The 15356-nt window shown below is 40.4% G+C and overlaps 1 protein-coding gene across 1 annotated transcript in view; it reads left to right on the top strand.

Moving 5' to 3' along the window:
- The window catches only part of PACRG (parkin coregulated), a 504324-nt gene that overhangs the window by 254165 nt on the left and 234803 nt on the right, over positions 1-15356 (top strand). The window contains exon 3 of the mRNA XM_065927732.1: positions 2234-2405. Within this exon, the coding sequence (XP_065783804.1) occupies positions 2234-2405 (172 nt within the window). The remainder of the gene's footprint in view (positions 1-2233; positions 2406-15356) is intronic.

Raw genomic sequence — 15356 nt, 5'->3', positions numbered from 1 at the left:
AGGGCTACAGTCCATGGGGTCGCAAAGAGTCGGACACGACTGAGCGACAGAGCCTGTTCGTACTTAGAGCTTTTATGAGGATTAAGTGAACTAGTACACATAAGTATTCACAGTAGTGTTTGGTACCATAAAATGACATTTTTATTGGTGCTCTTATTGATGTTGGAGTTGTTGCTCCAAATCATTCCCCCAAAAAATCAACAAAATTCCAAGGAAAAATGGGCATGTCAGTTATCTTAGTAAGATATTTTTAACTTACTTAAATAAGATAAATACATTTTTTAAATGTTTGAGAAAGCTGTGACATAGATGCAATGAAATATTTATACAGACTACTTTATCTTTAAAGTCATCACACACCAAAGTGTAAATAAAACAATCCATATAACAAAACTACAAAATTGAAAGGAAAAAGTAAATGGAAAATAACATTCAGAGACCAAAAATTAAGATGACAGACATTAGCCAGACATATACTAAAATGCAAAGTCTTAGCTCATATTAAAGTACAAAATGTAATGATTTGCTCCTTTATAAGAGACATATGTAAAAATGCAACAATGGACTTAAAAAGATATAGCAAAAAGTGAAAAATACAGTACAGGTGACACATTATAAAATTAGGTTACGAGGTAAAACTGTAGACAATAGCACTGTACGTTTTGAAGCTGAATGATGTATTGATTTTTTTAATTGTGAAAAATAGCTCTCTAAAATGTTTTCAAATACCCAAAAATCCTTGAGAAGGTTAGTATTAAATACAGATTTCATAAACTTTTGCCATGAATAAAGCAAATTTTAGTCATCCAAGCAATAAAGAGTAAAACTTATATCTGTATATACCTCCATTTAGGATTTATTTTCCAAGTCCTACTTCCAAAAGGACATGAACACTCATATCTTGAGTGCTTACTTCCTTAGTTAGCCGGGTAATTCACGAGCAGTCTGGAGAGAGACCTCCCACTTGGGGAATCTGAGGACATTTGATTCACCCAGACTCATGGTAAGCACTCGGAAGTGTGGAGGAGTTATTATCTGTTATTCACACCAGGGGCAGGAAGGATAGACACTCCAGAATTCTGGGCGAGAACTGGAGGCTCTGAAAACTTCCTAACGTAGAAGGGTTTCTCTGAGGCCCTGATGGAATCCTCACTTAATTGCAGTGATAATTGGAAGCTGGGTGCTTTCATAAGGACTTGAAAACTGGGGAAATTTGCACCTCTTCCTGGGAACACTGCATCCTTTGCCCTGTAGGTGTATTATGTCCACAATCCTAGTCTATTGGCTTCTGTCCATCCATGACCTCACCACCCCTTCTGTCACCTGCAGGTACAAAGTCAGCTCATGGATATTCTAGACAGTAGAGGATCTGGACTAGAACAGATCTACCTGTGAACGGCTCCCAACGTACCACCTCTTTTCTCTCTTCTGGAATTTTTGTTCCCATTTCTTTTGGTGCTTGATACAACTGCAAAGGTCCAGACAGGAGGTCATGTAGGCATTATTGAGAGTGAAGTATATAGAGGTAGAAAAGTGATATATCTCTGCCCCCAGGAGAAACAGACCAGAGATTTGGGATATTTTAACTTTGGTGTGTCAGTGGTCTATTTAAATTCAGCCCAATGTCTGTCTTTCCCATTTTTTCTCGATGGCCCCAAGATTCTACTTGACATCCAGCTCCAGGAGACATCCAGACATCTCCAGGTCCAGGAGACATCCATGGGATCATATTTCACCCCTCACTTTCATATTTGCCAGGTCCTGAAAAGACATATCTCATAAGATATGTTAATGTGCAATTAGATTCTTGTTTTTAGAAATTCAGGTGCTAACGTCGTCTCAGCTGTTTTTTTTTTTTTTCCCATTTTAAATCTTTTCAGTATACATACCATGGACTTCTTGAACCCCTTTTCACTATTGCCTTTTTACCAAATGGTAGAAAAAAATTAACCTAGGAATCCACCCCACCCCCCCACAAAATACTGAAATGCTCCCAGTGTAGATTATGATTTTAATCTGGTAAGATTTAAATATCAGTGATTTTAACCTCGTTTCTAGATTAAAGACATGACAGTATACTTCTGGTCATTAGATGAGCTGGTTACTGAAACCTTCCTGAAGTTCTGAAGAACTTACTTCTCCTAAGTTGGTGACAGTTTCTCAGTTGGCCCAGCCACGGCTTTGCCTCATTTTTGTTTTCACATGACATTATTTTTTCTCTCTCTCCTTTCAGGTAGAAATTGAGAAGCTGGATTACCATCATTACCTGCCTCTGTTTTTTGATGGGCTCTGTGAAATGACATTTCCCTATGAGTTTTTCGCTCGGCAAGGAATCCACGACATGCTGGAACACGGGGGGAACAAGATTCTTCCTGTCATTCCACAGCTCATTATCCCGATAAAAAGTAAGTGAACAGGTGAAAAAAGCATCACTCAGTTTATATGCTGCCACTTGCTGACAACTCGCTAATTAAGCAATAAAACCCAACAGACTGAGGTTTATCCCCAGGTTTTGCAGGAATTTTTATAAACCGACTTTGGGGGCCAGAAACTCCAGATCTCCTGAAGTGTCCCATCAGATCTCTCCAAGTCCCAGTGGCCAGGCCCGGCCCCCGCGGGGCCCCAGACTGCCTGCACCGGGGCTGCCGACCTGCCCGCCTGCGGCTGCTTCTGCTTTTGTCCGTGCTGCTGATTGAAAGCAGGGATCGGTGCCCCTGAGCAGCCCAAGGGCAGAGGAGAGCCCACCCCTTCCCAGCCAGGGCTGCCCCGGGCATCCACCCGATGGATCTGGGCCTGGCCGCCCCACGGCACACAGGATGAGCACGTCTGTGCTTCCCCACCCCTAGTTCCACTCACTCGAGGCTCCAGGACGGACCACTGCCCAGGTTGGGGGACAGGACCCCTGCCTGGTCTCCGGATACGGGCACTCCCACCCTCACCATCTCAGGGGTAGTCTTGCCACGTGGTGTGATGAAGACGAGAACAAGATAGTTCAAGACAGGATCGTTTATTTCCCACAGTCTGGATTACTTAATCTGATCCATGGCCACTGTTTTATTGATTTCACTAAAGTGTCATTAGGATTCCATATTTTGAAGCAGTGCTTCCATCACTGCTTAAATCAAGTCAGCTTTAAAACGTGCTCTCATGTCTTTCTCTAAGAGATCCATGACTGACCACTCCCAATTTCCACCAAGACATAGAAAGTGAAACCAAACAAGAGGACTTTGCTGCCTGCTGTGAAAACAGTGTGGAAGGGAAAACACTCTTCAAAAGAAAGTGTTAGTCATTCTGTTGCATCTGACTGTTTGCAACCCCATGGACTGTAGCCCACCAGGCTTCTCTGTCCATGGGATTCTTCAGGCAAGAATACTGGAGTGGGTTGTCATTTCCTTCTCCAGGGGATCTTCCCAGTCCAGGGATTGAACCCAGGTCTCCCGCATTGCAGGTAGATTCTTTACTGTCTGAGCCAACTTTTTAAAAACCACTTTTTGTTTCCACCCATGCATCAGCTGAGTGAAGGGGCTGATCTTTAAAGACCTTCTGGAAGGATATATAATCCTGAGTTATATTGAAACCTTTTCCAGAAGTGATTTATTCTTTCCAACAAGTCATAATTTTTAAATATGTTAAATCCTAGTTGAAATGCTACATCTTCTAAAAATGATATACCAGTTTTATTGATAAACACAAAAGGCCCAGAACATTCTACCCAGGAACTATCTTGAAAGTACATTATCCTTTCCTCCTGCACCCATCAGAATGGCTGCAATTTCCAAAATCTGTTCTTTTCTTGACAATAAACTGTTCACGTTGGAATCTCTGCCTTCTCAGCAGTCTCCTCCTCATAGCTCTGTTGAAAACACTGAAGGGCAGAAAGAAAGTTTCTAAGTAATACTTTGATTATACTATTTATAAAATATTATACCATTTACAAAACATCCCCAAATAGCATATTGTAGGCCAAGGTGGAAGGATTTTCAATCTTATTTGATCTGAGTATTTTGAAAATAATTCAGTGAGTTAAGAGAAGTGATGTGTTCTAAGTACATGACCACATCCAAAGGTCATTTACTGATTAGTGAAAACATGAAGAATGCAGTAAATGTGACCTGTCAGGGAATAGTCACTTTCAGCAGTAAAGAATCCACCTGCCAACACGTGCAAGACTCAGTTTCCAACCCTGGGTCGGGAAGATCCCCTCGAGGTGGAAATGGCAACTTGCTCCAGTATTCTTGCCTGGAAAATCCCACGGACAGAGGCACCTGGCGGGCTTACAGTTAGACACAACTTGGGCACTAAACAACCGCAGCACGTAACTATTAATCTGCGTGGATTTGATCATTTAAGGCTCCAGAAGCAATGGCGACCTGTCTCGGGAGATATCCTTGTCTGCCATCCTGGGCTTCTGCGGTTATACACTTCCCCTGAAACCTCACTTGGCTTGCTTTTCTCAATTTGTCTGCTTCACTGAAAGGCAAACTTCTCTCAGCAAAGAATAGTGATTAACTCTGCAAGATCAGGCACAGTCCCAGCTCAGTGTGAAAGACATCACGTACATAAGCTACATGTTTCAGGTTGAATTCTGGAAGGAAGCTCATCAATCCAGAAGCAGGATGATGCACATAACTGGGTAATTCATCACGGCCTTATGTACCTTATTTTCAGACCACACTACTAGGAAAATTTTGACTCATTCCGGGGACAAAAATTAACCTCACCACCACCACCACCAGCTAGAAGTACTTTAACAACTTTTCTTGAATTCTAATTCAGAGATAATGAATATCTCTGAAGGCAAAGCAAAAATATATCAACTCCCTGTGAAGCTGTAAATGGGATTACCTGCCTATCTATGTATAGAATCTGGGGTTTATTTCAACTAAATAAAAGATTGATAATACTGTAAGGAGAAATGGACACATTCAGAGTCTCTACACTTTCTAATATAAAAAGAGATAAGACATTTCACTGCCTTCTTTTCTCCTTGGGTCAAGATCCCAAGTGGGGTCATCGAGTAATAATGGGAACAGTGCACATTCAGTTAATGCCTTTCTCCCCATATGATGCTTTATGGCATCACACTGGGTGTTCCCCTTGCCCCTCCCGTTGTCTCATTTCCACCTTTTGAGTTATTCTGGGTAAAAAAGTACAAACAATCCCAGTACAGAGTATTCGGTGTTGGACATGGAGCGTTGATTGCTGAGAGCAACATCAAAACATTGTGGGTAAGGATGAAACGGGAAGGACCCTCTGAGCAATCCAGACTGTGCACCATAGACTTCCATGCACTCCATCCAGTGAAAAGAACATAAATCCATCCGAATCCAGCAGAGCAATCCCAGGAAGAAGTCCCTGAAAACTTTGCCTTGAGAACGCAGAAGGGGATTCTCCTAGCCGCGGGGGGACCAGGAGGCTCCAAGAGCAACCTGCAGACTCGGGGTTGAGAACTCTCTCTCTTCAACCAAAGCAAGAACAGGAACAATAACCCAGCCACATGGGGGCCATTCAAAACAAGTTGCTACACACAGGGAAGAAAATATGAATTATCACAGGAGAAAAAAAAAAAAACAATACCTCAACAACATTTTGCCTAGGATCCAGAAGAAACTCGTACAAATGTGTTTGACATACTCAGGATTCAAGAAGATAAGGGAGAAATTCACAAGAGGAGGCCTGACTCACATGAAAATAAGCCAATGCTGAGTGAGAAAAGGAAAACTAATGTTACAGCAGAATTAACATTCCCCACAGAGGCACAGAAAATCATCAACCGCACAACATGGAATGGTACACGCAGACCAGCGCCTTAAGAACCACCTTAGGAAAGACAAGGATGACAAGCAACGTGAGGGAAGAGTATAAAGTGGAGAACAGAGGACGCCTGCAGAAGCTCAGAGTTACGGGAGGTCCCCAGGGGAATCATCAAAACAACAGGAAAAGAGATGATAGTGACAGAGGGGATGGAAAGAAGTTTTCAGAGATAAAAAGTGGCCCTTATTTTGCAGGTAGAAAAGGTTCATTACAAAGAGAAGCATCTGGAGAGGGGGAAAAATGGTACACACAAAGAAATAACAATAGCATGAGCTAAGACATTTTTGTAAGAGTAAATTCCAGAGAGCAGTGAGAATCGGAGGAGAAATAACTGATGTGCATTTACTCCTCTGAGTAAAGAGGCGTGATTAATAAATTGAATGAAAATTGGTTTTAAAAAAAAGGAGTAGGAGAAGAAGAAGAAGACTGATGGACTCAGTGAGCGTAATGCCCACCTGTCCTTCATACAAAGGGTTACAGTGGATGTGCTGTAACTCTGAGAGTAAAGCCAAGTTAAGAACCCAAAAATGAGGATGTCACAGTTTGAAAAGCAAGTTGCATTAAGTCACTAAAATCTAGGGTTAGGTTTAAATAGTTGATGGGAAAGAGTTTCAAAACTGCATGAAATGTCAAATAATTATTTTGTATATAACATGGCAACAACAGAAACAAAAAAAATCCAGAGAATTTGGGTATAAACTTTCAGAGTCAATGGAGAAGATAAAAGTATTTAAAGAGTCTGTATTTTAAAAGAATGAAATTGAGTAGGCAGCAAGGAAGTGCTAAGAGCCAGAAGCACAAAGTAAGGTTAAAATGTGAAAGCAAATACATCAGCTACGAAAATTTAATTTCAGATTGGTTTGTGAAAAACAAAATCTGAATATAAGCTCTCTTTACATATGAAAGCAAGTAACACTTAAGTGTTTAAATTAAAAGCTATAATGGGGGGGAAAGAAGGCAGGAGTAGTTAGTTTAATTTTTTTTTTTAGAAAAGTAGAATTTAATGAAAAGTTCCATGTGTGTAAAGAGGATGAATTTACACTGATAAAATTATTCACAATAAAGATGCTGTTGTCATGACCCTCTGGGCTGTATAAACAATGACATCGTGTTCTGGAAGGACAGTCAGCTGCTAGACTGATATTTTGTGCTTCTGGAAGAAGAGAAACCTCTTGATTGAGAGACAGTAAGAGTCTGGTCCTTCCTCCACAGCCTGACCTTGGGCCCTAAAATCTGTGTCCAATCTTTACCAAACCAAGGGGACTGCCTACCTTCTAAAGCGCCACTTCTCAGCTTTCCCGCACACATGAATTGTTTACAGGCCCCAGGATAACAAAGGTTCCACAATCAGTAGATGTGAAGCGGAACTGAGATGCCACATTTCTATCAAGCCCCCCCAGTTGAGGCTGCTGCTGTGGGGTCAAGGCAAGGCTGTGGGGTCAAGTTTATGCTGGAATGCCTAGACCCTGCTGCAAGACCCTGGGCTTGAGAGCAAGTTGGGGAAGGAGCTGGTAGAAGACAGATGCATGGTCATTTTTTATATGTAATACATCTGGGAAACCGCTTCATTCATGTTGTGGCTAATTAAAGATACATAAAATTTGATGTTTAGACCCTAAACCTATCTATCAGTAGATTAAAACAGATGGTACATCAGATGAAGTACTGTGCTGTGTTTAGTCCTTCAGTGGTGACCAGCTCTTTGTGACCCCATGGACTGTGGCCCACCAGGCTCCTCTGCCCACGGGTTTCTCCAGGCAGGAATACTGGTGTGGGTTGCCATGTCCTCCTCCAGGCGATATTCCCAGCCCAGGGATTGAACCCAGGTCTCCTGCATTGCAGGCAGAATCTTTACCATCTGAGCCACCAGGGAAGCCCATCAGATGAAATACTAGGGAAAGAGAAATGAAACACTGTCAATAACTTTTTTTAAAAAAGCCAAAGGAGCATGCAAAAAAAAAAAAGCAATAAGATGACAAAAGGAAAATCAAATAATTTGTGATGATCACAAATACACAGGAGAAATAATCACTTATCACAAGAAAAGAGCCTTGATTTGAAAACGTATTTGAGAGAGAGTTCCCACTGTCTGATTGTTCCAACAGTATGGTTCTTGTGGGGGCTATCACACACGGAATAATGGTAAGAATTTGCCTCTCCTACCCAAACTTGCCTTGTTTCTTTCTCCAGCCTTTCAATATTTTTTTGTGCAAGTTTTGTATAAATCAGTAATCAATTGTTACACTCTCGTGATGACATAGTTGCTTTTGAACTGTGGTGCTGGAGAAGACTCTTAAGAGTCCTTTGGGAATGCAAGGAGGTCAAACGAGTCCATCCTAAAGGGAATCAACCCTGAATATTCATTGGAAGGACTGAAGCTGAAGCGGAAGCTCCAAAACTTTGGTCACCTGATGAGAAGAGCCGACTCATTGGAAAAGATACTGATGCTGGGAAAGAATGAAGGCAAAAGGAGAAGGAGGTGGCAGAGGATGAAATGGTTAGATAGCATGATTGACTCAACGGACATGAATTGGAGCAAACTCTGGGAGACGTTGAGGACAGGGAAGCCTGGCATGCTGCAGTGATGGGGTCACAGAGAGTTGGACATGACTGAGCAACTGAACAGCAAATAACTGTCCACCGCAGATTGCACAATTACTATGATTCCATTTTTTTCTTGGGCAACTTGTTTTCCTTAGCATGGATCATTGCCTCTCATTTTGTTTGCTTGTTTTGTGTATACCCAGGGATCAAACTCACCTTTCATCTCCTGCATTGGACTGTGTATGCTTTACCTCTGTACCACCTGAGAGGCCCATATGCTTGCTATTTTTTTTTTCAAAGTCTTCAGGATCTAGAAAATGAACGTTCTTTTCCCCATGTTCAGAGCATCAGACAACTCACCGATTCCCTTTCTGTCTCTGGAGACACCCCTCGTGCCCTCCCCTTTCTGCCTCTTCTGCTTACTCCTCTTTCCTGTTTGACCTCTTTTTTTCTTAGCTGTTTGCCCTATTTCCCTCCTTGTGTTTTTAAAGGGTACACCTTCCGGTCATTTCTTGTGAGTACGTGAAAGGTGTATTTTTCAGTCCTTGCTTATCTAAAAAGTCTACCATCACGCTTATTAGTTTGGCCACACTGAAAATCATTTTCATCCAGAATTTTGAGGTCCTGTCTCTGCTGCCTCCCAGGTCCTTACACTGCTTTGAAAGCCTTGATTGCCACCTGTTTCTAGCCACTTGCCTGTGGCTCGTTTCCCACAGTCTCCGAGAGCCTCCTGGTAGTTCTCTTCATCTCTGGTAATGTGAAATTTCACACTGATAGGCTTTGATGTGACTACGTTTTCATTCATTGTCCTGGGAAATTTCAGTTTAGAGACATATGTCTTCCAGCGCTAGAAGCTTTTCATGTATTATTCCTTTAATGATGCCCCCCTCTACTTTCTCTTACTTCTCTGCTGTAATTCCTGCTACAATCCATTGCACCTTATGGACTGATTCTTTCATTTTGTTAGCCTTTTGTTCATGTTTTCCAACTCTGTCTTAGTTCTACTTCCCGGGGAAATTACCTTGACTTTATCTCCCAGAAATACGATTGAATAATGTGTTAATTATCTAATCTTACCTTATTCTCATTGTTCTTTTTAAATAGTATTTTGTTCCCTTCTTTTATCAGTACATTATGCCCATTCTTTTATTTCTCCATGAATATGTACTATAGATTTATAGGATTTGGGTGTCTGTGTATTTTTTTTCCCCTTCCTAACTCATTATATCCTTTTTCCCCTCATTCAGTTAACAGTTATCTTCCTTTCTACTAGCTTTTATGACTTTCCCACTCCTGGATATAGGTCGACAGGATGGTGTACTAGTTGTGAGTAGCTTCTATGCTATCAGACTCTCCAGCTTCTAATCCTGGCTGTGCTGTTCAGTTGCCACATGACCTGAGGCGAGTTGCTTTCCTCCATGTAACATTGTTGCCTCATCTATAAAATGGGGATAATAGTATTCATTTATATTTTCTCTCTAATTTACTGTCAGCCAGTGGTTTCTGTATTTTATGTTTTATATTATTTTTTAATGTCTCACCTTATTTCTGTTTAACTTCCCCACCCAGTGGATCTTCCAAACCCAGGGAGTGAACCCAGGTCTGCCGCATTGCAGGCTGGATTCTGTACCATCTGGGCCACCATGGAAGCCCAACAATACCAGAGTCGGCAGCCCATCCCTTCTGCAGGGCATCTTCCCGGCCCAGGAATTGAACTGGGGTCTCCCGCATTGCAGGAAAATTCTTTACCAGCTCAGCCACCAGGGAAGCCCTATTTAACTTTAGGTTTATACATTTTAAATTTTGTATTGTAGCTGATTTGCAATTTTATCTTGGTTTCAGGTATATAGTAGAGTGATTCAATATTTTTACAGGTTATACTCCGTTTCAAGTTGTTACAAAATATTAGCTTTATTCCCTATGCTGTGCAGCGTATCTTTGAGGCTTATTTATTTTATACGTGTACTTTGCCTCTCTGAATACAATACGCCTGTCTTACCCCTCCCCTTCCTTCTCCTCGTTGTTAACCACTGGTTTGTTCTCTTTATCTGTGAGTTGGTTTCCATTTTGTTGTATTCATTCTTCTGTTTTATTTTTAGATTCCATGAATAACTGATAACATACAGTATGTGTCTTTCTCTGACTTGTTTCACTAAAGCATAATATCCTCTAGGTCCATTCGCGTTTCAGCAAATGTCAGAATTGTATTTGTTTTGTGGCTGAATAATGTTCTATCATGTATGTATACACCACATCTTCCTCAATGCAGTTAGTTTATCCAGATAGGATTCAAATCGTATTATTCAGTCTAGCTACTAGAATCCTCATTTCACAGGTGACAAACTGAGGCGTGTAAAATCTAAGAAAGATGTCCACGTCATACAGTGGCCAAACGGTGGGCCTGAGGAGCTGAGTCCCATCTGGATCTCCTGAGCGTCTTCTCGTCTTTACGAGCTCAATGCTGCATCCACCACAAGTGACATTTTTTAGACACATAGAGAATATTTATAAAAATCAACCATATCCTATGCCATAAAACAAATCTCCAAACATATCAGTGCATGGAAAGCATACGAAAGATGTTATATAACCAAAATGCAATTTATGCTAGAGATCATTTTTTCAAGCAATAACTAAAGCATTCCCATATATTTTGAAATTGACATATACTTTTACATACCCCATGAGTCAGATGAGAAATTCTAATGAAATTACAAGCTATTCTAACTGCATAATAATGAAAATATCACATAAATTACATATTAAAAAACTTACAAAAAATATTGCATTAAAATATTGCAAAAATATGTTAAAATATTTAACACATATGAGGTGGTAAAATAGGATTACAAGAAAATATGTAGCTTTAAACATGTTATAAAAAAAGAAAAACAAGGAAAATAGTATATTAAGTATCCATCTTAATAAATGACAGGAAGAACAGTAAAAGAATGTCAAAGGAAGAACAAATTATTAGTATAAAAGCACAGTAAAATAAAAATAGGATACAGTTATGCAAGTGAGAACATTAAAACTAAACACTGATTGGTTTCTTGACATGATTAATAAAATTGATAAACACTTGTAAAAGTTAATAAACAAAAAATTGAAAAAGAAGGCAAAAATAGCCAATGTCAGAAATGAAAAAGGGAATGATGTTTAGGCCCTACAGACATTGATAGGATATCTTGATAGTATATTATAAACCACTTTATCCCTAAAACTTTGAAATTTCAATTAAATGGTCAAGTTTTTGGAATATGTAACTTAACAAAACTGACACTAAAAAAATAAAAAATAAGTTAAAGTACATAGGGTAGTATATAAAGTGAAGAAATTAAATTCGTAATTAAAATTCCTCATACAAAGATAATAGAAGACTTGGTTAGTTGTGCCGAAGACTTAATGAAAAAATAGTTTAACTCTTCCTCAAATTTTCCCAGATAATGAAAATAGAGAATTTAGAGTCTATATCCTTCTATGATGCAACATAATTTGCTACCAACAAGGACATTACAAGAAATTACAAGAGGGAATCTTCCACGATATCCTCATTCATAAATATTAATGAAAAATTTCTGAACAAAATTACTAGCACACTGAATCCATTGATACATAAAAATGATTAGTATCTCATGACAAAGTTGATTTTATTTCAGGAAGATAAGATTGGCTTAACAGTGGTAGAATCAGTTAATGGCATTGATGTTTGTGTATCAAAGGGTAAAAAATCAAGCTTCTCAAATGATAGTAAAAAGCATTTGATAAAATTCAATACCCACCCATTTGTATTTTTTTTTTTAATGTAAGAATAGAAGGAAATTCTCTTAATATGATAGAGGGAATGTTTAAATTTTTTTTTTCAATCAGAGCAGGCTAAGTTATGTTGAAATAACAACCAGTCTCCAAAATCAAAAGCTTACAACAGCAAGTGACTTATTCTGTTTCTCACATCTGCTGCATGCCCACCTCAGGTTGATGGGGATGGAGGTGTTCTCTTCACCATAGTTGCTTAGAGGCCAGAATGTTGTAATTCTACCACGGACGTTATGACTAATAAATTGCAGAGACTCTGGGTTCTGTTTCCTTCAAAGAGTGTCAGTTCTAATTCTAATGGACAGTGAACCTGCTAACACAAACTCTAAACTTTGTGTTCCCTGTGGGACCAGCCGGCTAAGCTCTTTCATCTTCAGTTCTTTTATCTTCTAACTTCTGCTCAGTTCCCATGCCTACTGGGATCTCGCTTAGGTGTGTTATCCTGAGAGATCAGCTCAGGCGGAACTTCCACGCAGATTTTTTTGTTTATTTCGTCTGTAGGTCTCTACCTTCCAGAATTCCCTCCTCTTAATTTTTTTTTCATGCTCTGCCAGCCCAAAACTCTGTTCTCTGATCCCTCAATTAAGTACCTTCTGTTTCTTTCTGCCTCAGGACACACACCTTAGTTTTTAGAGACAAAAAACCTTTCAGTTCACAAGTCTTACCTCGCACACTTCCATCGTGCAAGGACGGACTCCCATCCGGCTCCTGCCTACTTGCCATTCTTTGGCATGACAGTCAAGGGTTCCCATTAAAGTATCTGGCTGTGTACTATGTTCTTGACTGAGTTTTTCCCTGTTTCCCTTCATGCACCCCACTCTCTAGCCAAACTGTGCTCTAGAACTTGTCTTGCGCTTTTCTAATTCTGTGTCTTTGCTCTCTTTGGAAGTACATCCATTCTCACACATTAACAAAAGCCTAAAGTGTGAGTGTTAGTCACTCAGTTGTGTCCAATTCTTTGCGATCCCATGGACTGTAGCCTCCAGGCAAGCATACTGAAGTGGGGATCCTTCTCCAGGAGATCCCCCCGACCCGACACAGGAGAACCTGAATCTTCTGCATTGCAGGTGGATTCTTTATTTGAGACACCAGAGAAGCCCTAAGGCAACCTTCAAAACCCCCTTCCAATAGGAATTGTCTTGAGATCTTCTTTTGATTCTTCTCTCTCTCCCTACCCTCAGCTCTAGTCCTCTCCACACTCCTGTTTCTACAGAACTTTGTATCTTTCTCTCTATGTCATTTAGAATATAACGTTAGAAAGTAATATATACCCACTCAGATGGTAAAAACCTGCCTGCCAATGCAGGAGACATAGGAGACATGGGTTCCATCCCTGCCTTGGGAAGATCCCCTGGAGAAGGAAATGGCAACCCACTGCAGAATTCTTGTCTGAAGAATTCCATGGACAGAGGAGCCTGGCAGGCTATGGTTCATGGGGTGGTAAGAAACCGGATACAGCTGACCAACTAACACTTTGACTTTCACGTCATCAAATGCACTGCCTAGTACACAGTAGATGCATCAAAATATCAATATTTTCAAAATTAATCAGGTACATACCTGCTGTCCATACTGAAATTTGTATAGGTATCATAGTCAAAGGCATGAAGTGGCCATTTAGGCTTGCCATTGTACTGCATAGTATATAAAAACCACCTCATAAGAATCCTTAATATGAAACAACAAAGCATATAATGATATAATGCTTTCCACTTATTAGAGGAATTATTTAAGTAGTGAGAGTGATTGTTTATTCATCTCCATTGTTTTATGTGATGCCTTTCATTTATCGGCATAACATACATTTGTGAGATGGTCCACTAGGAGGCAAGGTGACCTGGCTGCTAAAGAATTACAGAAATATCACTGATCTACAAATAGACAGGACGTTAAGCAGTGGCCTCATTAGGAGAGCTCTAATGAGTTGAGGTCACCCAGCTATAAAGGACAAACATGCCCAGACACAGCTGAAGCAATTTAAACAATAACATTTTCAGAAGCAAAATTGGCCTTTTTAAAGAATGCTCAGTGGGAAAAAATATACCAAGGAAAGATAAAATATGAGAATCCATATCACAATACAAAAATTATTTTGAGAGTTCTATTTAATCAGAAAGCAGCAAGTCCAATTGAAATGCACAATTTTTATGATCTAATAATTTTACTTACATCTCTTGAAGTTTTATGGGTGAATTATTTTTAAAATGATAAAAAGTAGTAACTTTTTAATTTAAGAAGAAAATACATAATTTGTTCTAAAAATATGAAAAAAGAGTGTATTACATAGGATTATTTTTGGTTACAAGGCACAAAAAAGAAAACGAATTCAAATTATCTTAAAGAATCAGGTTTGCTTAATAAATTCACATAGCTGAACTATCCTTTGGCCACCTGATTCGAAGAATTGACTCATTTAAAAAGACCCTGATGCTGAGAAAGATTGAGGGCAGGAGGAGAAGGGGGCGACAGAGGATGAGATGGATGGCATCACCGACTCAATGGACATGAGTTTGAGCAGGCTCCAGGTGTTGGTGATGGACAGGGAGGCCTGGCGTGCTGCCGTCCATGGGGTCGCAAAGAGTCAGACACAACTGAGCAACTGAACTGATCCTGGGTTTCATTTCAGGGTTGGTTTAACATGGTGGCTCGCCAGTGTCACTCTTTCTCTGTTTCATCCATGGTCATCTTAAAGCTGGCTCACTTTTTGGCCTCAGGATGCCCCAACTAGATCCTGAGACTACACGCTTACTTATTTATACCAGTGGGAAAGAACAAGTGTCCCTTCATTTCCAGAAAGAGTAAAAGTCAAAGATGCACCGTGACTGCACCAGCTCGGGGCAGAGGCCCCGCTTAGGACTGTGGTCAAGGGGAGTGGACACACGGACTCGATTAACCGACTCAGTCGCATGTGCCATGTGACCCATGCCCAGGACAGCTTCGTGGAGGTGAAAGAGTTGGCTTCTCAGAAGACCTTGAGTTCTATGGCAGAGACATCTCTTGCGCACCAAATATCTATCTCCTCCCGAGCACTTCTCAGTTACGCAGTTTCGGGGAACCACTGAGCCTGCCGGCAGACTGTGAACAAAAGAAACCATTCGTGTGTTCACTTCACATCATTTCAGAGCCACCGCTCAGGCCGCTCTTGTCCCTGCTCTCCCATGCGGACGTGAATTTGGTATCGA

Source organism: Muntiacus reevesi, chromosome 3 (assembly GCF_963930625.1).
Source record: "Muntiacus reevesi chromosome 3, mMunRee1.1, whole genome shotgun sequence".
Taxonomy (NCBI): domain Eukaryota; kingdom Metazoa; phylum Chordata; class Mammalia; order Artiodactyla; family Cervidae; genus Muntiacus; species Muntiacus reevesi.
Note: the sequence above shows the minus strand (reverse complement) of the source record. Positions and strands in the feature narration are given on the sequence as shown.